The following is a 25,508-nucleotide window of genomic DNA, read 5'->3' as shown; positions in this document are numbered from 1 at the left end:
TTATGCAGAATGTCCCATTGCAATTTTTCAAATGTATACAAATCTTTTGAAAATACCAGATCTACAAGCTCACAACGCGTTAAACAACAACTACACTTTAGAAACAAGCCCAAAAAAACACAAACTACCAACAATTACGAGCTACTTTACTGAAAAACAAGCACAACGTCGCTTATAATAAGCGGCCATGGCAACACTGCTGCCTCCCTCAACGAGGTGTAACAGTCAATTGTAAAGCCTGAATTAAAAAAAGTCACAAGTGTATATATATATTTATTTTGCATCCCCCCCCCCCAACATTTTTATAAGACACTTCTCAGATATAAATATATTAAACATCATTTGAAATCTTACATTCTGTACTTTTACAACGTGACACGTTTTAAGCTTGTAGATCAGCTATTTCAACTTTTTTTACATGCAAAAATGTTTTTGGGGAAGAATTTGAAAAGAAATAATAATTTATAATACATTTTTGGATAAAAAAAAACGGTAAAATCAGGCAAAAATAAGAATTATTTGTACGCCCAATATCCGTGCAATAACCGCAAACTTTTGCTTCGCACGCGCATGGGTCGGGGACACATAAACGCGTGTGCATGCGTGCCCTGCACCATAGACATATAAAGGTAGACGCCTCGTTTGGCTCTGAAGTGTATGTATGGCGGACGCACTTCCGCTTCTGGGGGGCAGCTGTAAATTTCCGTGTGCGTCACAGAGGGGAGCGTTCAGTAGGCCAATCAGAGGCAGGTGGGGGCGGGACAACTAGATTCTGACAAGTCCTGGAAAAGACTCGCTGTGGTTGGCCAGTAGCCAACACGCTGTGATTGGCCAGTGCCCGTTCCCCCCGGAAATATGGTGGCCGCCATACCAAGCATGTTGCTCCAATGAACTGCAGAGGCCAATGAGGTATCTAGGTAGTGCCCACCCGCTCCTGCTCAGGCCCAGCCTATTCACCCGTTTCCTAGGCTGTGTGTTTTCCACTTCCTGTCGATTTCATTGGATATCATTGGTCATCTGACCATGCAGTTTCATTGGATTTAATTGGATTAAATCGACAGGAAGTGGAAAACACACATCCTAGGAAACAGGTGAATACTAGCGTTCTGACTGCGCCACTGACACGCACATGCGCACGCGCGCACACACACGCAGACACACATGAACACACAGTGGAAAGGCTCGATACTCAGCTCCTAAAGGCTTTGTGTGGAAGCGTCCCTGAGAAAGACTTTGTTTAGTTGAGCTGGGAAAAACAAGAGATCATTAAAGATAAATATAATTAAAAGTAGAGCCTGCTCTGATTTATTCAAAACAAACACATGATTCCAGTTCATATTTCAAAGTTAAAACATTAAAAGACATTTCTAAAATCCTTGTGCTGAGGTCATATAGTCAACACATATTGTTGGTCATAGACACATCATGTGTTTAATCCTGAAACGGACAATGAGTGTCCATGTAACATCATCAATGAGTGTCCATGTAACATCATCAATGAGTGTCCATGTAACATCATCAATGAGTGTCCAGCATCATGTGTTTAATCCTGAAACAGCCAATGAGAGTCCATGTAACGACCAACCCTGTTGAAGTGTCCTTGAGCAAGGCATTGCACCTGTCATTGTTCACTTTGAAGGTGCTCTGGATGACCGTGATATTAAGAATAAAAAGCAGTTGAATACAATGATCCAACTTCAATGTGTCTAACTTGTATTTTCATCCTCAGAAAAAAGGGGGAAAAAAGAAGCAGCAGAACATTGCCTACATGCATGGCCCTCATTGGAAACAAGACCGCAAGGACTTTCATGAACGAACCTGCTAGACAAAGTATTTTAAACTGTGCTGTTTTACATTTTTTGCCTAATAAAATATTCAATCAATTAATCAAACATGCTGGTATTTTAAGTATCAGTCCAATTCTACATCAACCCAAGATGTTCAGAGAGACACGTGTCCAGATCACAGAGAATCAATATCATTTTTGAACTTGCATCAGGTCCTTTGCGCCTCACTGTGTCGATGACAAAACGTGCCTTGTCATTTCTTATCTGCATCCCATCAGCCATCTCCTGCTCAGCGTCAGTTATAACACTCATCTCTAAAAGTTTGTCCACGAGACCGTTAAGATTGGGAAGTGAAACCCTGTCAACGAAGCTGCTTCGCACAGAAAACAGTCTCTCTTCTGCTGGAAGAGTCAGTGTGCACTGAACTTGTTGTCTCCTTAAAGCAGGAGTTGAAAGGTCTACATAGCCTTTCCATGCACAGATGGATGGGTTACTGTCTCTTAGAAGCAACTTAACACGCCTAAACTTACCCTCTAAAATCACTTCAAATGTTGAAATGTAATTGTGATAGGATGATTCATCAACTTCAAATGTTGCCTTATCTGGTTCAATTATAATGGAATCATCTTCAGGTGAAGTGGAGAGGGTGTATTCTTGCTTTGGGATTAGTTTACAGGGAGGCTTTTCAATGTAAATCTCTTCTCCATTTATCTCCCTCCTTTGGTTCACCACTTCACGCAGCACAACATTCCCAGGTAACAGCAATACTTTCAGGGTTGATATGGGATCATAATCATCAATTGGTGGTGTATAAAAAAGTGACACCAATGCCTGCTTGGTGCTGTCAACATCGGTGACAAGACCATGGGGAGAAAACGTATTTACATTTATGATAACATGAGTTTCTGTGATCACATCAGGGTAGATCAGCTCAATGTGCCCATCATCCATCACATGGAGAACATACAAGGATTTGCCTCCACCCATGGAGAGGATCTCACAATGTGGAAAGTGTAACTGACAGACAGACTCCTGAGAACATTTGATGTCAAACAGTGGTCCTGCGGGCCTCTTCCTAATCTGGGCTAGAAGCCTTCGGTGCCAGGCGACTGTCCTGTAAGTCACATCTCCCTCTGTCTCCATCTTAAACACCAGATCGGTCACGGTGCATTGGAACAGTCCTGCTTGGGTGCAGTGGAACCTGTAGCTTTCCTTGTTTTCTACAACAATGATATCAGGTGTAATTTTCTGTGTTTTGTCCAGTAGTGTAACATCATTTAAACTGTGGGACCGCTTTGTTCTGAAACTTGTCTTGTTCTCTAAACCTGGAATTTGACTCAGTGAGGGTAAGCTGTGAGAATGAGGCAGAGACATGGATTCTCCCATCTTACAACCACTGAAGCGTGAACTTAGATCAGTTGCATCTTGGAGCTCCACTGAGTGATGCACAGAGGACAGTGACTCTGTAACAGGCTGGTCTGTGGTTGACAAATCACAGGCTGTGTCACAAGACATAATTTCTTCTGGGGACTCATGGGAGGACTGTTGTGATGTGGATGAGGAAGACAACATGGGGGAGACTGTAGCAACAGAGGGATACATGTTGGGTGTAATTACTTCCTGTGAGACATCTTGAAAAGGGAGAATATCAGACTCCTCTATCTCTGCTTCTTTTCTTCTCTTTCTGGGAAGATGAGACACTTCTGAAGAAGATAAGGAAGACTTATTGAGGCTGGTAGAGGAGAAAAAAACAGACTGGGAAGGCAAAGCAGATGTTGTTCCAACACTTGGGCTGGGTACGGAGGAGAGACCTGAGACCTGGTCATGTTTTGACATTCTGGGTTGCTGCTGTTCTCTATTAGCTTGAGAATATGAGGAGAAAGTTGAAGAGGGAAGAACAGGGAAGGTCTTATTCAGATATGGTATGTCCCTCAGGTATCTGTCTATTGCTCTCTGCCTTTCCATTTCGGAAGGCGTTTCAGTGATTGAGGGATGCTTGACGGGTTCTAATGGGTAGAACTGGGGCTGAAACTGGGGCTGAATGTAAGAGTTAATGCTGGGTGTGGAGGGAGGGTTAAACATCCAGTCAGATTTCTTGTGAGGAATGTCTGAAGCTTTGTCTCCTTCTGTATCTATATCATCCATCTTTTGTAACTCACTCTGTGGTATTTGTTCACCTTTGCCCCACGGCCAGGGTTGTGTATACAGGGGTTGTGGGTATTGCTCGGGTGGGTATGTGAGGGTTGGGTATAGATCAGGTGGGTATTGGGGAGGTGGGTATGGGGTGTATGGGTAAGAGGGTGTGTATGGCTCGGTAGTGTAATCGTAGGGTAGGTAAAACTGGGTGGCCGTAGGGGGGTACATGTTAAGTGGAGACCCTAATTCCTCACCACCCTGCATCCCCTCCTGAAAAAAGAGAGAAGGGAAAGAAAAGAAAGTCATGGATATGAAATAAACATAAATAAACATTACTTAAATAACACTGTTCTACACCGCCAGGTTTAAAAAATGGCACACCCTGTCAACTGACTGTGGTGTGATTCCTGACTGGTTGACTTAGTTTTTATTAGGAACCAGCACATTCAAGCACCTCGACCATGTGTACATACTTTGCCATTCTTTTTTTACTATTGCTGCTACTTATCTTACTATAAAATGACTGAACCTCTGTCTGTGAGTTAGAATCCATTTTCTCCTAGGCCGGCTGACCGATCGATCTGAACTTGTACACGGGCATCAACCACTGGCATATGATTTTTTTCACTTTCCCCACATTTAAGCTGTTTATTAGGCGGTCCTCGCAGCCTATGGGATCGGTAGTCTGGGATTGCAGTCCCATAGCCCGAATGAACGTGGGTAAAAATGTCTGGTTTTATTCATTTGTTATTGTTTGTCACGGCTGATGCCTTTTTTTTTATTGTTTATTGCTGTTACAATGAGGAAGCAAAACCAAATATGTTTTAATGTCATGTATTTTGTACATAAGATTGAAAGACTAATACTAAAATCAGGGTTTGAGTCACACACACACACACACACACACACACACACACACACACACACACACACACACACACACACACACACACACACACACACACACACACACACACACACACACACACACACACACACACACACACACACACACACACAGTAATATTAGCAGCAGAAGCAAAATGGTAGCCAGTGCAGTCACTAACCAGGTTAGATTTGTTACTTGGTCCAATGATTACAGATTCCCTCATAAACCCATGGAAGGCCTTAGGCTGATATAGACCCTCTGGAGTGGATAAAGACCCTCTGGGCTGATATAGACCCTCTGGAGTGGATAAAGACCCTCTGGGCTGATATAGACCCTCTGGGATGGGCTTCACAAGGTGATGTGCCTCCTCTGGATTAAAGCCTACAGAGGAGAGGAGAGGAGAGAGTTTAAGGTAATGATGGGGAGAATAATGAGAGGAGGGGGTATATAGAATGAAAGAGAGAGAGAAAAGAGAGGAATACAAAGGAGGAAATGTGAAGGGCAGTGGAGGGAGAAGAAGGGAGGAAAGGAGGTAATAAGAGATGAATGAGAGGAGACAAGAGAGAATCCGAAGGGAAGGAGTTAGGACACAACAAATGGAAGACGTGTGATATTTAAAGGCGCACTTTTCACCAATTTTCAACCTAACTTCATATAATTGGTCCTCATTAATGCTCATTATAATATAATATTATCTTCATATAATTGGTCCTCACTAATGCTCATTATAATATAACATCATTTCTGTCTACTCACTCTGTCTCATTGGTGGCTGTGGACAGTTCAGAAACCTTCCTACCAATGACATCATATTTGTTTTTGTATTCAAGAACAACGGCTTCTATTTCAGCATGCCAACTTTCCAGGACGAGAACAACTGTAGTTTCTATTAGCTTGGATTCCCCATCAATGATGTCACTGGTAGGCAGGTTTCTGAACTGTCCACAGCCACCACTGAGACACAGATTGAGTAGACTAATAATGAGCATTAGTGAGAACCAATTATATGAAGATAAGGTTGGAAATGAGCAAAGTGCTCCTTTAACTAAAATCTTACTGATTGAAGACAAAATAAAACAGCAAACTAGAAAATGTGCTCCTCGGAGCACAGGTCTCCGCCAGTACTGTTCCTGATTAATCCTGTCTTACCTCACTTCAAAAGATATAAATGATCTTTTGAAGTGACATACCTATTTATAGGACTCTATTTCACCATGCGTCTCGCTAGCCAATCAAAGCACACCTTTTCAACATATTGTCACGTGTCACGTGAAGCTTGACCAATGTTAGCTTGGTGGACACACAGAAGGACAAGAACGAAAACATAGTCTCCTGGCGGAGACAAATATATAAATCTATAATATGTGTGCAAATCCAGGTTTGCTTTTGAACCTCAACAACAGACATTCAAAAAAGAATGAAGAATAAGTGTCCATGGGCTCACCTTTACACCCATGTCCTGAGGGCTTCTCTTCCTTTATCTGAGAAAGACGTTGAGAAAGTGATCCATGTTAAAAAGTCACTCAAATGACTTCCTAAATCAACACACATACGTTTGATCTCTGCCAGGGCAGATTAGTCCAGGCGTTTCGGGCCATATTTTGATGGAATCGTGCACTTTACGATAAAAGCATGAAATTTGGCACACAGTTAGAGCATGCCATAAGGAACATTTTTGGCTATAGGGCCATCGCAGATTTGTCCTGTGGTAACCATGGCAGCCATTTTCCAAAATGGCCTCCATCTGCTGTTATTTTACCAATAATTCAGGTGCTAGATCACCTAGGATCTTGATTCTGGTGACTAATCCTACATTTTCAAGTATGAGGAATACAGTGGTACTATTTAGAATTGTCCTGTGGTAACTATGGCAGCCATTTTTCAAAATGGCCACCACCTGCTGTCATTTTACCAATAACTCAGGTGCTAGACCACCTAGGATCTAGATTCTGGTGACTAATACTACATTTTCAAGGATGAGGAATACAGTGGAACTATTCACAACATGCTAGTAACTACCTAACTAACTACAGTACATGAGAAGGCTGATACTCGCGTCATATTACACCTAGAAGATGCTATGAAGGAAGGGTATAGCAAGGTGACAATGCGCACAGTAGACACGGATGTGCTGGTCCTGGCAGTAACGTCAGCCCAACACCTCCACTTGACTGAGCTGTGGGTTGCTTTTGGAACTGGGAAAAGTTCCTTAGCTGCTACCCCCCAGACAAAATAGATGACTGGATGGAGCCTCTGGAGCGATTTGTGGTATTGCTCTATGACCGCACAAGCGGCCAGGCATCAGTGAATCAGGCACGGAAGCAGCTATTCACCCAGAAGGGTAGAACAATTGATGGACTCCCCCCAACACGAGCTGCACTGATTCAACATTCAACATACAAAGAGGGCAGCCTACCAAGCTGGCCACTGCTGGGGACAGGTGATGGTTGCAGCCCCTGAACTCCCATCCCCAGGTGAATGGGGGTGGAAGAGGAAGGAGACAGGTGAATACAAATAATTTAATCCACTTCTTTACACTTGTAAACCCGTGATCTGACAATAAAGCTGATTCTAATTTTGACAGGAGGATGGGAGGTGCACTGGACCACACAGAAGCGAGCCTGGCCTGTCGAGAACTCCTCCGCTGTGGTTGCAAAAAGGGATGCAGTGGACAATGCAGATGTGTTAAGGCAGCACTTCAGTGTACTGCCCTTTGCTACTGTGGTGGACTGTGCAACTAACATTGTGTAGAGTATCTGGCTTTATTGAATAGACCCCTTAACAGACGACGTCACACTGATAAGAACCAGTCCGCGCGGAACCAGTATGCGCGCAATGAACCCATTCTATCAGGTCTCGCTAGGACGCGCCTCACTAGCCAACACACAAGAGGGGGTTGGGGTGTGCTGAAACCAGCGCACCCCAAAACAACAGGTTGAGAATTGATTGCGTGAAACAATCACCTGTGCGTCCAGTCTCAATGTTGGTAAACAAATAATTGGTCTATATGCCATTAGGCTATGACTCATGAGTACTCTGCCTTTGTTGTGTCTTATAGTCCATTGAAAATAATTATGCAATACTACTACTAATAAAAGAAACATTCTTGACTCTCATGTGTCAGTTTGAAAACATGTACTGTACTACACCATTATATATTTTGATGGGTTTACTATTATTTAATTAACTGAATGCCAGATATATGTAGTTAGGTAGTAGCATGTTGTAAATAGTACCGCTGTATTCCTCATCCTTGAAAATGTAGGATTAGTCACCATAATCAAGATCCTAGGTGGTCTAGCACGTGAGTTATTGGTAAAATGACAGCAGGTGGCGGCCATTTTGGAAAATGGCTGCCATGGTTACCACAGGACAAATCTAAATAGTACCACTGTATTCCTCATCCTTGAAAATGTAGGATTAGTCACCAGAATCAAGATCCTAGGTGGTCTAGAACCTGAGTTATTGGTAAAATAACAGCAGGTGGTGGCCATTTTGGAAAATGGCTGCCATGGTTACCACAGGAAAAATCTGCGATGGCCCTATAGCCAAAAATGTTCCTTATGGCATGCTCTAACTGTGTGCCAAATTTCATGCTTTTATCGTAAAGTGCACGATTCCATCAAAATATGGCCCGAAACGCCTGGGCTAGATAGCTTATTGTGGGCCAGCAATGTTTCACGGCAATCGGACATGATTCGAGGCATTTTGGTCAAAACTGGCCACTCCTACAAACTTTGGAAGGCAATCTTAGCCAATCAGGATGGAATTATGAAAAATTGCACAAATCAGTCTCGATCACGTGACTCTAGAGATAATGTGTACCGATATGCGTGATGTTTGTAGAAAATCTGTTTGAGTAATAATAATATAAAAAAATGTGTTTTTTGATGCCTCCTGGTGGCGCTATAATCGGTCGATGTGTAAAATTTGGGACGGGGGTTATTCCACGCCGATTGGTTCAACAGTGCTGGAGATTAGCTGTACACACACAGACAGATGGATGAACACACACACAAGGACGGACAGACAGGGGCAAAAACATAGTCTCGGCCACACCTTCGGCCTAGCGGAGACAATAAAAATGCAACTCAGTCGCCAGTAAAATAAGTAAAATAAATGGCATTTTAAGTTTCTGCAAACATCTGATTCGTTGAATATTGACGTCTCTTTACCAACATTTAACATTTCCAAATATATTTATTATAATGGTGGTTCTGTTGGTATTTTGAGTTAGTAGAATAAGTATTATGTAACAAATAATTCAATAATTAACCATAATATAAATTATATGATTTATTATACACCACACATTTTGAGAATGTGGGACAATGAGATAGAGATGTTTCATGCACATATTACCGCTCCCATACCCACAAAGGATTTTTGTTAAATGTTCACGTATGCTGAATGTTCACGTATTATGACTTGCCCTGTCTGTGTGTCAGGCAGTCTCAATCTAAAGTTTCCTTTAAAAACAGTGTGAGAATACTTTTATGGAAAAGGCTATACAGGCTAGTGATGCATTTAATGTGTGTATTAATGGTTTAGTATTTGTGATTTTTTTTGGTGCTATTTTTAGGTTTTTAGTGGTTTTGTATTTTGTGAGTTCATGTGACGTGTAATTTATCAGACTATTTATTTTTCAGGACCACATTGAAACGTGTCAAATGAGTATTTTTTTGTTGTTAGATTTTCAGCCCCATTAGTGAGAGTTTGCATGACAACAAACAACTTTGGTCTTCTGGTTGGTCGCAAGGGAGGGTGACCACATGTCCTGCATTCTGCGGGAATGTCCCAAAAATGGGACATTTGTCCCATGTCCCGCATAAACAAAATAACATTTCAATGATCACGGTTGAAAAGAACCATGTAAAATGTATGTGGCAGGTGTGTCGAGGTCTGGAGGTGTGCTGAAGTTCTTCACACAAGCTACAGGTGAGACAGAGGTCGCTAAGAGATCCTGTCGCTACAACGTGCAGAGCACTGCTCAAGCACGAACCCAAACCCAAATAAATACTTTGGTGTCCGTTGACAAAAACACACCTGTCATCAACGTGTTTGTTGATCTAATCAAAAGCACAAAGAAAGTGAAGTTGTACAGTACAGCTGATGTGCACAGGAGTTTAACCACTGGGTTAATAAGTAAACCTATGATGTCTGGTTTGTAACATCCATGGTTGATGTGCATTATACATGATTACGTTTGCAACCAAAGGGGAATATGGCACAGTTGGAATGACAGGAGACGATCTCACCTCTGGTTTCACTTCCATCTTGACCATCTTCCTCTCTTCTCCCACTTCCCCCTCTTCCTCATCCTCCTCTTCCTGCTTCTTCACCTCCATCTTCACCTCCCTCTTCACTTCCTTCTTCTCCTCCACCTTCACCTCCTTCTTCACCTCCCTCTGGGAGGTCATGCCTGTCTGGACATGCTGAGAGCTGAAGTGTGTACTGCTGCTGACTGATGCTGGAGTGTAAGTATGTCCTTCTGCCATCATAGAAGAACTGTGAAACAGCTGTGGGACAGATAGAATGGATGGAGAGAGAGAGAGAGAGAGAGAGAGAGAGAGAGAGAGAGAGAGAGAGAGAGAGAGATAGAGAGAGAGAGAGAGAGAGAGAGAGAGAGAGAGAGCGAGAGCGCGAGAGGTCACTAACTATTAGTTTACATTTACAAAGGAAGGTGGGTAGGGCTCACACATCTGTGTTGTATGTTGGAGGAAAAGTGGAGAGGATACAATGGAATGTCACATTGCAAGGTCCTAGATCCTATCACCACAAACATATATCCTTGCATGTGGTTTCTAACGGGTACAAATGCTGTCCGTACGTTTGTAAATGTTAGTGCAGAAGGGCAACAACAGTGCAATGATGCATTCTATCTGTAGCCGCAACAAATGATTGTGCAGTACGAGGCATAATAACAACAATAACACCAAAATAAACAGCAGCAGCAGAGGGGCAACTTACAGGAGGCAGTGTGGTAGCTGTGTGGTGCAGGAAGGGGCTGAAGGGTTGATACTGGAAGGGCTGGGGTGGGATGCTGGGTGGGATGCTGGGTGGGATGCTGGGTGGGAAGCTGGACTGGTACTGCGATATTCTGCTGCCAACCGATGCTGGAGTGTACATCTGTCTGTCTGTCATCACAGAATGTTTCTGAGACAGCTGTGGATGGATGGATGGATGGATGGATGGATGGATGGATGGATAGATAGAGGGAGAGATTGAGTGGTTATTATTACTTTATTCTCTCTTTTCTTTTCTCCTTTGCGCTGTAACTATACATGTTTTACTTCTTTTGTTTCATGCATCCTAATGTCATTGTATAAATGTGTTTCCTTTGCCTAATGTTCTGTGTAAAGCACATTGAATTGCCTTGTTGATGAAAACGTGCTATACACATACAATGGCCTTGCCTTACATTTACAAAGGAGGTGAACAGGGCTCACAGTCTGTGTTGTATGTTGGAGGATGAAATGTAATATCACACTATAAGGTCCTTTCAGAGGGTTCAAATAGTACATTCTGGTAGCACACAACACAAGTAAATTCAAAGCTGGAATAAACAAGATGTCACAGTGTCATCATAGTGGGTTTCCAACAGGCTAAAGTGTGAGTTTGTACAGTTATGGGTAACAACAGTCTGAGAGCCGAGAAGATACACAGACCGAGGAAGCTATCGGAATGCCCATATTTCTCGTTGTCCCTGACACCAACCTCCGCACCATGGGCGACCGAGCCTTCTGCTACACAGCCCCATGTCTGTGGAATGCCCTCCCAGACCACCTGAGAGCACCACAGTCCACTGATGCTTTTTAAAAAAAATAAAAAAGCATTTTTCTAATTTTCATGGACTTTGTTTGTTTTTCATACTGAGTTTTAATTTCTAAATGTTAGCCCTTTAGTTTAGCCTAGTTGGGTCTATTGTAATTGTTTTGTTTCCTATGCTGTTTTTATGCCTTGCTTTTAATCTGTAGCACTCTGAGATTTGTGAGAATATAAAGTGTGTTATAAAAAAAAATATTTATAGTATTATAGTATATTTATAGTATTAACCCATTTAGACCTGAGGTCGATTCTAAAAACGCCTTCTAAAACCTAACCTAAGATTTCTGAAAATGTTCAAATTCTTACAAAAAAAATGTATACAACATGATGTTGCTATATGTATAGCAACAACTAATGAGACACAGACGTGGCTCCCGGATTCAAAGGTATAACAACGTATAGGTGGCAGCAGGTCTAAATGGGTTAATTATATTATTATTATTATTATTATTATTAGTCTCTTTCTGGTTCTTACATGAGTCATGCCTCCCTGCGCTCCTGGCTGGTTCATGCCAATAACTCTGGAAACAAGACCTGGAATCCAGCCTGGATGGAGGTACTGGTTCTGTAACTGGGTAACGTTGGGCTGACCCATCCTCCCTGCTCCCATGTCCATCTGTAGACCACACAGCACAAGAACATGTTAGACATTTCATCTGATATGATTGTAGAATCAGGACTACACTGGGGACCCATTTCACTAAAGCAGAATGAAGTCATCCAGGATTTAAAAAAAGACTACTCAGTGCATCCTGGCTTATTGTGTTCTATGAAGACCAAGCCAGGTTGAAGAGGTGTGACTGGGTCAAGCCAGGTACAATTAATGAACATGAATGTGTGTCCAGGGCCAGGGGTGTAGCACCACATTCTGGGCCCTAAGACAAGGATTCACTGTGGGCCCCCCTATGAATGTTTCTTTTTCTTTTTTGGGGGGGGCCCTCATCGCAAATATTTCAGGGGTGTCCCTGCTGTTCTGCCTGTAACACTTTTCACTCTTATTTACAATTAAGCATCGATATAAGGATACAACAAAAGTGGGCACTAAGGAAGAGTGGTCAACCTCATGGGTTGGCCACGCGTTGTGAGCTTGTAGATCTGCTATTTTCAAAGGATTTTGAACCTTGCGAAACAGGACATTTGAATAATCAGTGCTTTTATTTTAGTACTTAAGTATATTTTTATGCCAATACTTTTGTACTTTTACTCAAGTAAAAAATGTGAGTACGTGAATAGTGGTACTCACACTGTAATAGATCACTGTTAACCTCATGAACCCTAGCTTCCCTATTCTCTGAAAAAAGCAGCTCCACAAGCTCACAGTGAGCTTGTACACTGAGCTTGTAGATCTGCTAGTTTTAGTGTAGAGATTTAGTGTAGAGGGGAAAAAGTAAGGGACCAAGAATAGACCCCTGAGGGACCTAACCCCATTCAATTTAAGTATATAGGGTTTAAATGGTTAATAAATATCATCTACAAGCTCACAACGTTTCACATCATGTGAGCTTGTATGTCTGCTATTTTCACTACATTTGGTTTCATTTTACGCTCTCAAGAGTTACAGATCTTAAGGGTCCATTTGGTTACCAACTCTCCATCATTTAGCTGGGGACCACCTGGTACCCCCTCAAGGACCACTGGTGGTCCCCGGACCACTGGTTGAAAACCACTGATCTAGGTTATGTGAAACAGGCTCCGGGTTATTTAATTAATGCTTTGAATTTTAAACGCATAAATACTTAATTAAAATAGTTATCACTCCATGACATGTTTACCTTTAATGCAGTTTCTGACTGTAGTGAAACTGACCTGGTTAATTGGAGCACCAAGAGGAACAGAAGGTAATGATCTCTGATCCATGGACTTCATCTCCATCTGACCAGACTGTTTCATCTCTACAGAAGAACAACAAACAAACATTCATTGTTCACACAGTGTGAACATGTTAGTTGGGTGAACAAGAACATCTGGATAAAATAGCAGATGTACAAGCTCACAACGCATCACGTTGTGAGCCTGAAGATCAGCTACGATATTTTAAGTAGAAGGAGGGGACCAAGTACAGACCCCTGGGGGAACCCAGTCAATAAAGTGTATAGGGTTAAACTGGTTGTGAGAGTGAGAGAGTGAGAGTGAGAGAGAGAGAGAGAGAGAGAGAGAGAGAGAGAGAGAGAGAGAGACCTAGGGACAGAGTGAGTGAGTGAGTGAGTGAGTGAGTGAGTGAGTGAGTGAGTGAGTGAGTGAGTGAGTGAGTGAGTGAGTGAGTGAGTGAGTGAGTGAGTGAGTGAGTGAGTGAGTGAGTGAGTGAGTGAGTGAGTGAGTGAGTGAGTGAGTGAGTGAGTGAGTGAGTGAGTGAGTGAGTGTGTGTGTGTGTGTGTGTGTGTGTGTGTGTGTGTGTGTGTGTGTGTGTGTGTGTGTGTGTGTGTGTGTGTGTGTGAGTGAGTGCCTAGAACCTTACCCCTACTCTTCCGACTCTTCTCCCTCAGCGCCTCAGACCTCTTCTCAAACATAAGGTTCAAGTATTCACCCTGTATTTCACACATCAACAGACAATGAGAGTCAAAACTACATCAAGACATTAACAGACTGATCCTTAACATTGTTTGGAATTAACTTTTACTTCCTGTATTTCCAAAATAAAAGACTGGATAGATAAGGGCCTCACTAGGTAAAAGCAGTGGTGGAAAGTAAATGTACTCAAGTACTGTACTTTATACACCATTTGGTGTATTTTGTTTTTACTTTACTGGAGTATTTCCAATGTTCTATGCTTTTACTTCTACTCCACTACATCTCAGTTGTAAATATTGTACCTTTACTCCACTACAATTATTTGAAAATGTTAATTACTAGTTACTTTGAAGATGTACATTATTATTACAAAACAAACACAAACCATTTCAGCCCTATATACTTTGGCTATTTGAAAATAGACGATCTACAAGCTCAGCATGCATCGCAAAGCCACACATTGTGAGCTTGTAGATCTGCTATTTTCAAAGGATTTTGATCCTTGCGAAATGGGACATTTGCATAATGAGTACTTTTATTTTAGTACTTAAGTATATTTTTATGCCAATACTTTTGTACTTTTACTCAAGTAAAAAATGTGAGTACTTCTTCCATCACTGGGTATAAGTGAACAGTTTACTGTAATAGATCACTATTAACCTTATGAACCTTAGCTTCCATATTCTCTGAAAATAGCAGCTCTACAAGCTCACACTGAGCTTGTAGATCTGCTAGTTTCAGTGAAGAGATTTGGTGTAGAGGGGAAAAAGTAAGGGACCTAACCCCATTCAATTGAAGTATATAGGGTTTAAATGGTTAATGAATCTGATCTAAAAGCTCACAACGTTTCACATCATGTGAGCTTGTATATCTGTTATTTTCCTACTTTTGAGTGACACTCTTGTATGATGAAATAGGGCATTAATGTATGAAAACATTAATACAATAATTTCAAACATGGAGATATGAGGTTTCTGTCCGACTTACACGCTACAATGTAGTTCATGTATTCATTATAACATGTAAATAAATGTCATGGAGAGAATATTAGGTTCTTACCTCGTTGTTAGCTGACTCATAACTGTTCCTCTCTGTGTTCTGAGCATCAGTCACCAGGTCCTTTATGTCCTCAGCTGGGTCTCCTGTTGACATGACCTGTACACTGCTCACCAACACACAGAGAATGAAAGAGACAAAGTCACACATCAGATTCAATCATCATATAATAAGTGATAATAGTTCAGCTGGTCTGTGGTCTAGAAGATGGTGGGAACACATTGTATTGGTTCTGCTTTCTGTGTGATGAACACTCACAGCAAGCAGACATAGTGGTCACGGCTCCACTGTGAGATGTCTTTATGCCAAGACTTCATCATGTCTGCTGCACAGAGAGGTAGGGCTGTCATGGAGAACCATCTGAGAGAAAGACAATGATAGAAAAAACAAAGAGACATAGAAAGAGGAGGGAGAAACAATGAGGAACACATCATTATTATGATATTATGACATAATATTCTATTATATATCTGTAACTGTACATGTGGAAATATGGTTTATTCATGTGGTTGTAAACTAGACCCCCCCCCCCTCCTCCCAAACACAAATAATTATAATTAAAAATAAATACAAATAATAATGATTTAAATGGCAGATCTACATCTAATAATTAGTTTCAATTGTACTATTGTAGGAGCCATTTCATTTTATTTAATGTTTTTTGACTAAATGGCGCCCCCACTGGTCGTCTTGGAAAATGGCACCATGGTGCTCTATTAATCAGGCCTCAGCCAGAAGAGAAACAGTTTTTCAACCGCTCGCTCGCTCGCCACACACACACACACAGACTTTGAACCGAATTATTTTGAGTTTATTTGAACCCTTGTGCTGCGCCTGTTTGTTTTGAAACCCTTTTAGTTTAAGTCTGGAGCCTGTTCTTGTTTTCGTTGTTTGCCCCCCCGCCCCTCTTATCATTTGAAACTTTTACACAACTCCTGTCATAATCCATGAAGATGCAACAACCAACAACATCAAACAGTGAGTAACAAGAGACAGCCCAAGTCAAAGTGTTGTGAGCGCGTTTAGACGTATTCAGGCGAAGATTGGCACATTGGCCCTACAACTATATTTTGATATATATCAATAGTTTTGTACTTTTACTCAAGTAACATTTTGAATAAATACTTGTGGTATTGCTACTAAAGTAAAAATAAACAAATCTGAGCACTTTTCCCACTACTGGTGGTAATAATAATAGTTGTGTAAACATATAAATATTGACAAATGAAATCAATCAACATTTTAAAGATCAAAGGTTTGGTGTACAGATCCCTGATCACCTTTAAACATCTTTTATAAAGACACCATCATCATCATCATAAATAATCAGTTGATGTTATGCCCCATTGCCCCAGTCTAGGGGGGGGGGGGTATCTAGGGGTAACAGGTAACAGATCAGTGATCCTTTGTGTCTTCAGGTCCAGGTTCAACTGAAGTTCAAAGGTTAATCATTTGAGAAATAAATAAATAAAGAAAACAGACAGAGAGCCAACGTTACCTTGTGGATAAGATCTTCGTCATATCGCAGTATAAGTGTCTGCATGTTAAATCCTCAGCAGTGTTCCTGTAGCTACAGCGTCCACATATCCAGTCTTCATCATCAGTGGTTGGTTTTGCTGGTCTTTTCATCCTGACAAACGGACACAATAAGAGTCAAGTTATTTGTGTATTAAATCTGTGTTAATTCATTCACATCCTGCATTCATGATAACGTATCAATAGCTAAAGAATGTTTTCATTTGAATAATTTGCACTTATGAGATGACATTGTCATGTTATAGTGTTGTGTGTATTGTTATAGTGTGTATATTGTACAGTGTGTATATTGTGTTATACTGTTGTTGTATATAATGTGGATGATTCACATACTGTGTGTGTGAAGGTCCAGGTTCAGGAGGTTTTCCTTTAGACCGGTCACTCTTCATAGACACACAGCTGGATGTTGGAGACTCTGGTCTGTCAGATCCCTCCTCCTCTCTCTCCACACACTGACTCATCTTTAGGTCTTTATTAAACCTGTCAACGTCACAGTCAATGAAATACATCAGGAAACAGGAAATGATGAATACAAGATATGAGTGACATCATGTCTATTGAAGCTGAGGCACAGTGTTTGGGGCAGAAACATTTTATAACATGATTCAAACATATTCTTCAAGTTATGTCATAGATCATACCCCAAAAAGTCACTCACAGAGGGTCCGGGACCCCTAGGGGGTCCTCAGTGTTACTACATGAGGGGGCTGCAAAATCTTTGTGTGATAGGAACAGTGCTTTATTGTTTTGTTTTTGTGTTTAGTTTCTTTTTACATTAACCACTTGAACCCCAGCATCCCTATTGGGGGGGGGGGGGGGGATTTGAAATTAGCAGATCTATAAGCTCATAACGTGTTGTGAGCTTATAGATCTGCTAGCAAAGAGGTTTGTGAGGGGAAAAAGAGCAGATCAAGTAAAAAGGTCAAGTTTACTGTAAGCATTGAGGGTTTTAGTGTTCAAATGTCTGGAAAAACACATGAACAGAATGCAACATATTAATAAAAAAGTTCATGTGTAAACAAACAAACACACCCATTATTAACACAACACTGATGATAGAGCTGTCAACAAGTCTATGAAACTATCTATGAAATCTATGAAGAAGTTTAATCTGCAACACAAGCTACACACTAGTTGTAATTCTAATGGTTTTATGTCCCCACACACACACACACACACACACACACACACACACACACACACACACACACACACACACACCCACAGGGAGGGAGGAAGCAGGGAGACAGAGAGACTGAGCAATAGATAGGCTACACAGAGAGAGAGAGAGATACTGAGAGAGAGACAGACATACGGAGAGGATCAACACAAACAGAGACATACTGAGGCAGACAGACAGACAGACAGGCGGGGACGGACGGACGGACAAACAGACAGACAGACGGACGGACGGACGGACGGACGGACGGACGGACAGACAGACAGACAGACAGACAGACAGACAGACAGACAGACAGACAGACAGACAGACAGACAGACAGACAGACAGACAGACAGACAGACAGACAGACAGACAGACAGACAGACAGACGGGGACGGACAGACAGACAGACAGACAGACAGACAGACAGACAGACAGACAGACAGACAGACAGAGGCGTAATAAGTAGAAAGTGGAAGTAAAAACTGGTCCAAACTGGTTGTAGAGATACCTTACATTAACTTTTAGAATAGAATAAGTTAGGTCCCTGGCACTAAATAATTCCATATGGCGGTCCATGGACAAATACATGGGGGGTCCTTAACATGACAATATTAGAGAACCACTGGTTTAAACGACACCAGTGTGGCTCCCCCTATGGGCCGGAAGAGAAAGTGTTTCTGGATGTTGGGAGCGAATGGATGTTGCCTTCATGATACAATGAGGCCTATATGGTCACACACACACACACACACACACACACACACACACACACACACACACACACACACACACACACACACACACACACACACACACACACACACACACACACACACACACACACACACACACACACACACACACACACACACACAGGGAGGGAGAGAGACGGACGGACGGAGCAATAGATAGGCTACACACTCACAGAGACAGAGAGACAGATACTGAGAGAGAGAGACACATACAGAGAGGATCGACAAAAAGAGAGACATACTGAGACAGACAGATACACAGACAGACGTAATAAGTATAAAGCTAAAGTAAAAACTGGTCCAAACTGTTGCAGAGATACATTACATTAACTTTTAGAAGATAGAATTTAAGGTCCCTGGCATAAAATAATTTAAGATGGGGGTCCTTGGTGTTTGAGAACCACTGGTTGAAACAACATAGGACACAAGCCCCAAATAAGCAACTAGTTTAGAAAAAAGACCCAAATAAAGTCCCCCAAAACATCCCTCAACTATACCAAAATTCAACTTTACAGAAAACACACACACACACACACGCGCACGCGCACACGCACACGCACACACACACACGCGCACACGCATGCACACGCACACACACAGAGTGACATCATAGCAGACGACAGTCACATACGTTCAAGCAATTTTCTAAATACAATGTATTTTTTTATAATACATTCACAATGACAGCATATGTATTTGTTTAATAAAATACTGTATCTGTAAAACCATAATGCTGACATCACTTTATCACTGAGTCACAATAAAGAACAACACGTCAGCCCCTCATCACTGATCACCTGACCTGACCTCGTCTGTGGTCTAAACACTGTTACACAACATAACCTTCATAACAACACAACAGAGAGAGTTATTACTGTATTTATATATAGAATGAAAACACTTACTCTAGAGGGATCGGTCAGATCCGTGTCGTCTCACTCTGATCTCTGTGTCAACATGGAGTCTCTGTTCACTTCCTGTGTTGTGAGTCACAGAGCGCGCTTCACAATCCCCCCGCACACCTGGCCAAGGCCACGCCCCTAAACCAAAAGAATGTACTGTGTAGGCAGAGAGAGAGAGAGAGAGAGAGAGAGAGAGAGAGTGTGTGTGTGTGTGTGTGTGTGTGTGTGTGTGTGTGTGTGTGTGTGCGTGCGTGCGTGCGTGCGTGCGTGCGTGTGTGTGTGTGAGAACACTGGGATAGGCTGGAGGACTAAGAGGACACAGGTGTAAACACTGGCCAATCATAGGGCTGGATAGAAGGCAGGTACAGAACTACAGGGGCAGACAGGAAGACACAGAACATACTACAAAATAAAGGTACACAAAAACAGGGCAAGAACAGAGTCACAAAACACAAGCCTAGATACAGAACAAAGGCCTAATAAGTCCAAGACCTTATAAGGGCAGTCAAAGGCTAAATAATAAAGTCTTAACCTATTGCTGAGGCGATTCTTACATTTTTTTCCTAAATCCTAACAGTTTTTTGAAAAAAAAAATCTAAAAAAATGTGTTATTTGTTTTCAAGATTTAAAAAAAATAGCAGATCTACAAGCTCATAGCGCGGCACTCGGTGCCGCGGACTTTAAGTAAACAAATGGAACCAAATGGACCCTTACAGGTCTGTAACTCTGAGAGTGTACAAATGGAACCAAATGGACCCTTACAGGTCTGTAACTCTGAGAGTGTATGGAACCAAATGGATCCTTACAGGTCTGTAACTCTGAGAGTGTACAAATGGAACCTTTACATTTGACCAATCAGAGCTCCTCAGTTATGAACACAGACAGAATAGAACAACAGTTTATAACTAATGTCTCTTACAGAAACACCATCATGATGTAGAGTTCTCTACGGGCCTGAACATTAAGGCCCGGCCTCGAACTGGGCCTGAATTAGGCCCAAACCAGGCCCGACCCGAGAAATGATCATAATTTTAGGCCAGAGACCGGCCAGATAGGCCGGGAAGAAAGAGGGAAATAAATAACTAAATTGACAGTGATGGAGTTAAAACTATGTGTTTTGTGGACCAGATTGATATGATCTAGATATATAGATCTAACCAGTCAAATTAATATAATGATATTATACATATTGGCATAATTCAGTCATGTACTATGTTCTCTCTCTCCCTATGCAAGGCCATGTAGCTGGCTCCATATTTGTCGTCTCACTGTCAACCTGACATTCTTCATCCATAAGCCACGGCCTTACTGTAACCTACCTACTAGACCAGGGGTCTTCAACGTTTTCAGGCCAAGGACCCCCTAGCTGAGAGAGAGATGAAGCAGGGACCCCCTCCTCTATATTGTATAAAATTGTGTTCCAGATTCAACATTTTTTGTTTACTTGGTCTGCTCTTTTTCCCCCTCTACACCTGTAGCCTCTTTGCCGAAAATAGCCGATCTACAAGAGAGCTTGTAGATCTGCTATTTTTGGCTAAAGTTCTCCTCAGAAAAGGGATGCTAGGGTTCAAGTGGTTAAGGTAAAAAAAAAAAAAATCCCCTCACACAAAGATTTGGCGGACCCCCTATAGTAACTCTGGGGACCCCCTAAGGGTCCCGGACCCCCTGTTGAAGACCCCTGTACTAGCCGATATCTGGTGCCGGCTCCATATGTTTCCGATCAGTAAACCTGCCTTGGTCAACGCTTTGATTAAATGTTAAATGACCTGTATCTATGTATGACCGGGATATGTCATTATGTGTCACTAATTCACTTTGTCAGCTGTCATCCTATCACAGACAGACCTCGCACATGTCCTGTGATATCGAAGGAATAACCTGTTTATGGAACCGAGAATTGTACACAAGGACGCAATAAGATGAACAACAACTTATTATGGTAACACCATGACGCCTGACAGCTCATCTAACCCCATCTGATGTCTGAGGGTTCTAAAGCAATCATTAGGATACACCTTATGTCTGATGTTAGGACGTCCAACTTGTGTATAAATACTATTGCCTGTATTTGTAATATCAGTGTGATTTTTGCATTCTTGTCTGTAACTTGTACTGCCCCGTGTGCACGCTCAGCAATACAGACTGATCATTTTCGACAGACCGTTGTCTGACTCTCATTTCTTTGGGGTGCTGACTGGACAGGTGTTGGGGGGTCTTAGAGCCAAACCATCTCTTTCATCTTTTCTTAAATAGACGTTATCTTCCTTATAGTTAACTATCAGACAGTAGGCGGCGCCAGAGGCCCAAATGATAGCAGAGTGACTTATAGTTCACATGTTCAATTGTTTATTCAAAACATACCAAGTTACATAATGTCTCCATGAACTGAGTACATGAGGATCACATTTGAAACAAGCCTCTGAGGGTTTCCAGGGCGATCCATTTTAGTTGAGGTTGTATTGTAAACTGTATTTACATGTGCTTGTTCTCTGCAACCTTCTAAATAATTAAGTTAAGATAGTTAGTTAAGTTATGTATAAAGTATAAATACCCTCCATTAAAAAGCCAATCATCAGGCAATGTTCCCTCTAATTATTTAGGGAACGTGTACATGTGTTGTAATGTGTTGAACAGGAGTAGAAAACAGAGTTGTTTATTCATAATTCACATGTTACAATGTTCAATGGCCAAACACACAATTGAATCATTAATGAATTACTTGAGTGACAATTAATCGTCAACTTAAATGTGTAATGGTGACAGCCATTGAATATCTATCTTTAAGCTTTAACACGTTAACAAACCGAAATAAAACGTTTCGTTTTAGTTGCAAACAGAACAAATGAGAGCAAACACAGATCTTGTAGAGAGAAACAATCACTGCTCTTCACTGTGTTCATTGTATAAACATTAGTCTATATACAACATGTCATGGTGCTCAGGTGGAGCAGTGGTAAAGTATCTCTATACAACATGTCATGGTGCTCAGGTGGAGCAGTGGTAAAGTATCGGCTCACCACCACAGATTCGGGAAGAAGTAAGGGCGGGAGGAGTAGGACGAAGGCTCTACGTCCCCTCCCCACTGGCAGGTGAGTCAGTATGATACAACAGCAGTGACAACACAGAGAACACATGTGTGTGCAGAGGAATTAATTGGCATAACGACTAAATTGGGGAGAAAAAGGGTCTAAAAAAAAAATAGTTACTCCATTTTTTTATTAAAAAAAACGTTTTCAAGTCAAGGGCCCCCATGTACTTGCCCCCCCCCCCCCCCCCCCCCCCCCCCCCATCTGAGAAAGCGTTTGTGCCAGGGAGACCCCCAGCAGAAAGGATTTAAATAAAAATATATATTTTCGATATGTTTCAAAAATGTTCCAAAATAGCAGATGAACAAGCTCACAGCTCGGCACCAAGTGTGAGTTTGTAGATCTTGTAGATCTGCAATTTCTTGAATAGCCAACGTATAAATGGATAAAGTGGTTAAAATGATTGTAATGCTATGGTAACAACTTTTGCTGAGGACCCCCAGGAACAACCCCTAAGGACTCCTGTGGGTCCACGGACCCTACTTTGATAACCACTGGTGTATGTGTGTCTAAAACTTCAACCAGAAGGGGGCCCCTCCTCCCCGCCAGGCCGGGTGGGCCGAGCTGTGTAAGGTGTGGGTTGGAGCTGAGGAATCTGTGTCAGGGAAACAACAGTTAGACACACATACCTTTTAACATGTGGGGCAGTGGCTCCCCCTATGGGCTGGAAGAGAAAGTGTTTCTGGATGTTGGGGGCGAATGGATGTTTGCCTTCATGATACAATCAGGCCTATATGGTCACACACACGTGCGCGCGCGCGCACACACACACACACACACACACACACACACACACACACACACACACACACACACACACACACACACACACACACACACACACACACACACACACACACACAATGTCTTCCAGCCTAAGGACCCCTTAGCTGAGAGAGAGATGAAGCAGGGACCCCTTAGCTGAGAGACAGATGAAGCAGGGACCCCTTAGCTGAGAGACAGATGAAGCAGGGACCCCTCAGCTGAGAGACAGATGAAGCAGGGACCCCTTAGCTGAGAGAGACAGATGAAGCAGGGACCCCTTAGCTGAGAGACAGATGAAACAGGGACCCCCTGTCTAAGCAGCACTAACTTATAAAAAGAATACTTTAATTAATAAATACAATCAACCACTATAACAGCTAAGGATGTCCTTTTTAATCATCCTCTTAAACTGTACAATATTAATGCTTTGTTTGAGTTCTTAATCCAGATCATTCCATAACTTGACCCAACAGATTGTGATACACTGACTCCCCCTAGTGGTGAGTATAAGAAGTTGCTTTAGGTTAAGCTCCCCTCTGTAGAAAAGGCTTTCTCATCATCAGTGTTGGGAAGTAACTAAAGTAATATGTAACTTAAAGTAATATTATTACCTTTTCCCAGTAACTAGTAACGTAACTAATTACTTTCACGTTTTGAGTAATAATATTACCTTTCCTTTTTTTCAAAAAGTAACTTATTACTTTTTTTCACGAGCCTCGGTGGTACTCTGGGTTTGAATGTGTTTATTTGATCCTGTGTTGTTTTTGGTCCATTGATATAATGGTAGACTGGTTGGGATCGAGTTGCTATGCAGGCTGCTTGCTGATCCGGTCTAGAGCGGATACGGAAACGTTGCGCTCATGTCTGTGTGAATTATTATCAGCTGCGGAAGGGCGGGCCGCCCTTAAACCGGATCAAACATTGTTGCCATGTCTGCTTATTATAAGCGACTTTTTAACCGATGAAGATGCGCCGTAAGCTTGTAGGTCGGCTATTTTCTATATATATATATATATATTAGAATACATTTGTTTACAAAGAAATTAAGAACTTTATGAAGAGGTTTTGTTGTTTAGTTGGTTGCTGTCAAATAAAAGGTTTTTGAGAGGCTGGCTGTAAGTGGGTCCACCAGCATATTGTCCAATGCCCACTTAACCGTAGGCCTAGTCCATAGGCCTAGCTGTAGGCTGCTATGAAGTGGTCAAGTGGAACACACTTTTGATTTATTTTCCTGATATGTTTTTTTTGTGTCCTGAATGATGCACTAAATATCAGTCAGTCAGAATGATTGTTTTGAAGTTTACATTTCCTACACCCACGAACCACGATGATATGTGTTGCTATGGGAGTCTTTTTATTTTATTAGAATTCATTTTGTTTACAAAGAAATGAAGCACTTTATGAAGAGGTTTTGTTGTTTAACTGTTTTGTTTAACCTAGTACATAGGCCTAGCCCACGATGATATGTGTTGCTATGGGAGCATTTTTATTTTTGTATTTTATTAGAATACATTTTGTTTACAAAGAAATATAGCAGTTTATGAATATGTTTTTATCTATGTTTGTTTAGTTTATGTTTGGAGCTTTAATAAACAACAGAAGTTGTTCAAAGATTGTGTCTCATGATGAGTCATTATCTGTTTGAGCCCAGGTGTTTGAATTTGAATATTTTATTAGGCAAAAAATACATTAAATACATTTAAAATACTTGTTTCCATTGAGGTCCTTAGTATTCAATTCATAGTCGTCAAATGGTTTTCATTTAGTCTGTAAGTTATGAATTCATACACTGTAAAAGTCTTAGTGTTAATATAATTCAAATGAGTGTACAATGAGGATTTTACAATGTAGGCTGCCTGCAGAAAAGAGAAAAAAAACAACTGCTAATGTTGAAAATGCAAAGTTAGACTTTTGGGGAGAAAGGATGCAAATTACTGGGGGCGAGAAAAAAAAGTAACTAAAGTAATAAGTAACTAGGTACTTTTGGCAGGGAGTAATAAGTAAAGTAACTACATTACTTTTTAAACAAGTAATATGTAATAAGTAACATATTACTATGTTTTAGTAACTATCCCAACACTGCTCATCATACAGGTTC

General features: G+C 41.5%; 1 protein-coding gene across 1 annotated transcript; it reads right to left on the bottom strand.

Annotated features, from left to right (window-relative positions):
- Positions 1 to 1,107: 1,107 nt before the first annotated feature.
- Positions 1,108 to 19,595, bottom strand: LOC311038940 (uncharacterized protein). Its single transcript, XM_084048572.1, has 13 exons — positions 19,563 to 19,595; positions 17,074 to 17,220; positions 16,703 to 16,834; positions 15,463 to 15,564; positions 15,208 to 15,310; positions 14,096 to 14,165; positions 13,447 to 13,532; positions 12,116 to 12,256; positions 10,783 to 10,977; positions 10,071 to 10,331; positions 6,257 to 6,293; positions 4,991 to 5,193; positions 1,108 to 4,193 (listed from the first exon to the last, which is right to left on the bottom strand). Exons 2-13 carry the CDS (start codon positions 17,199 to 17,201, stop codon positions 1,923 to 1,925), a joined length of 3,729 nt encoding a protein of 1,242 aa, XP_083904698.1. The 5' UTR covers positions 17,202 to 17,220; positions 19,563 to 19,595; the 3' UTR covers positions 1,108 to 1,922.
- Positions 19,596 to 25,508: the final 5,913 nt, after the last annotated feature.

Source organism: Gymnoscopelus microlampas (genome assembly GCF_963454915.1).
Source record: "Gymnoscopelus microlampas genome assembly, chromosome: 22".
In the NCBI taxonomy this organism is placed as follows: domain Eukaryota; kingdom Metazoa; phylum Chordata; class Actinopteri; order Myctophiformes; family Myctophidae; genus Gymnoscopelus; species Gymnoscopelus microlampas.
This window is presented reverse-complemented; position numbering and strand designations above follow the sequence as displayed.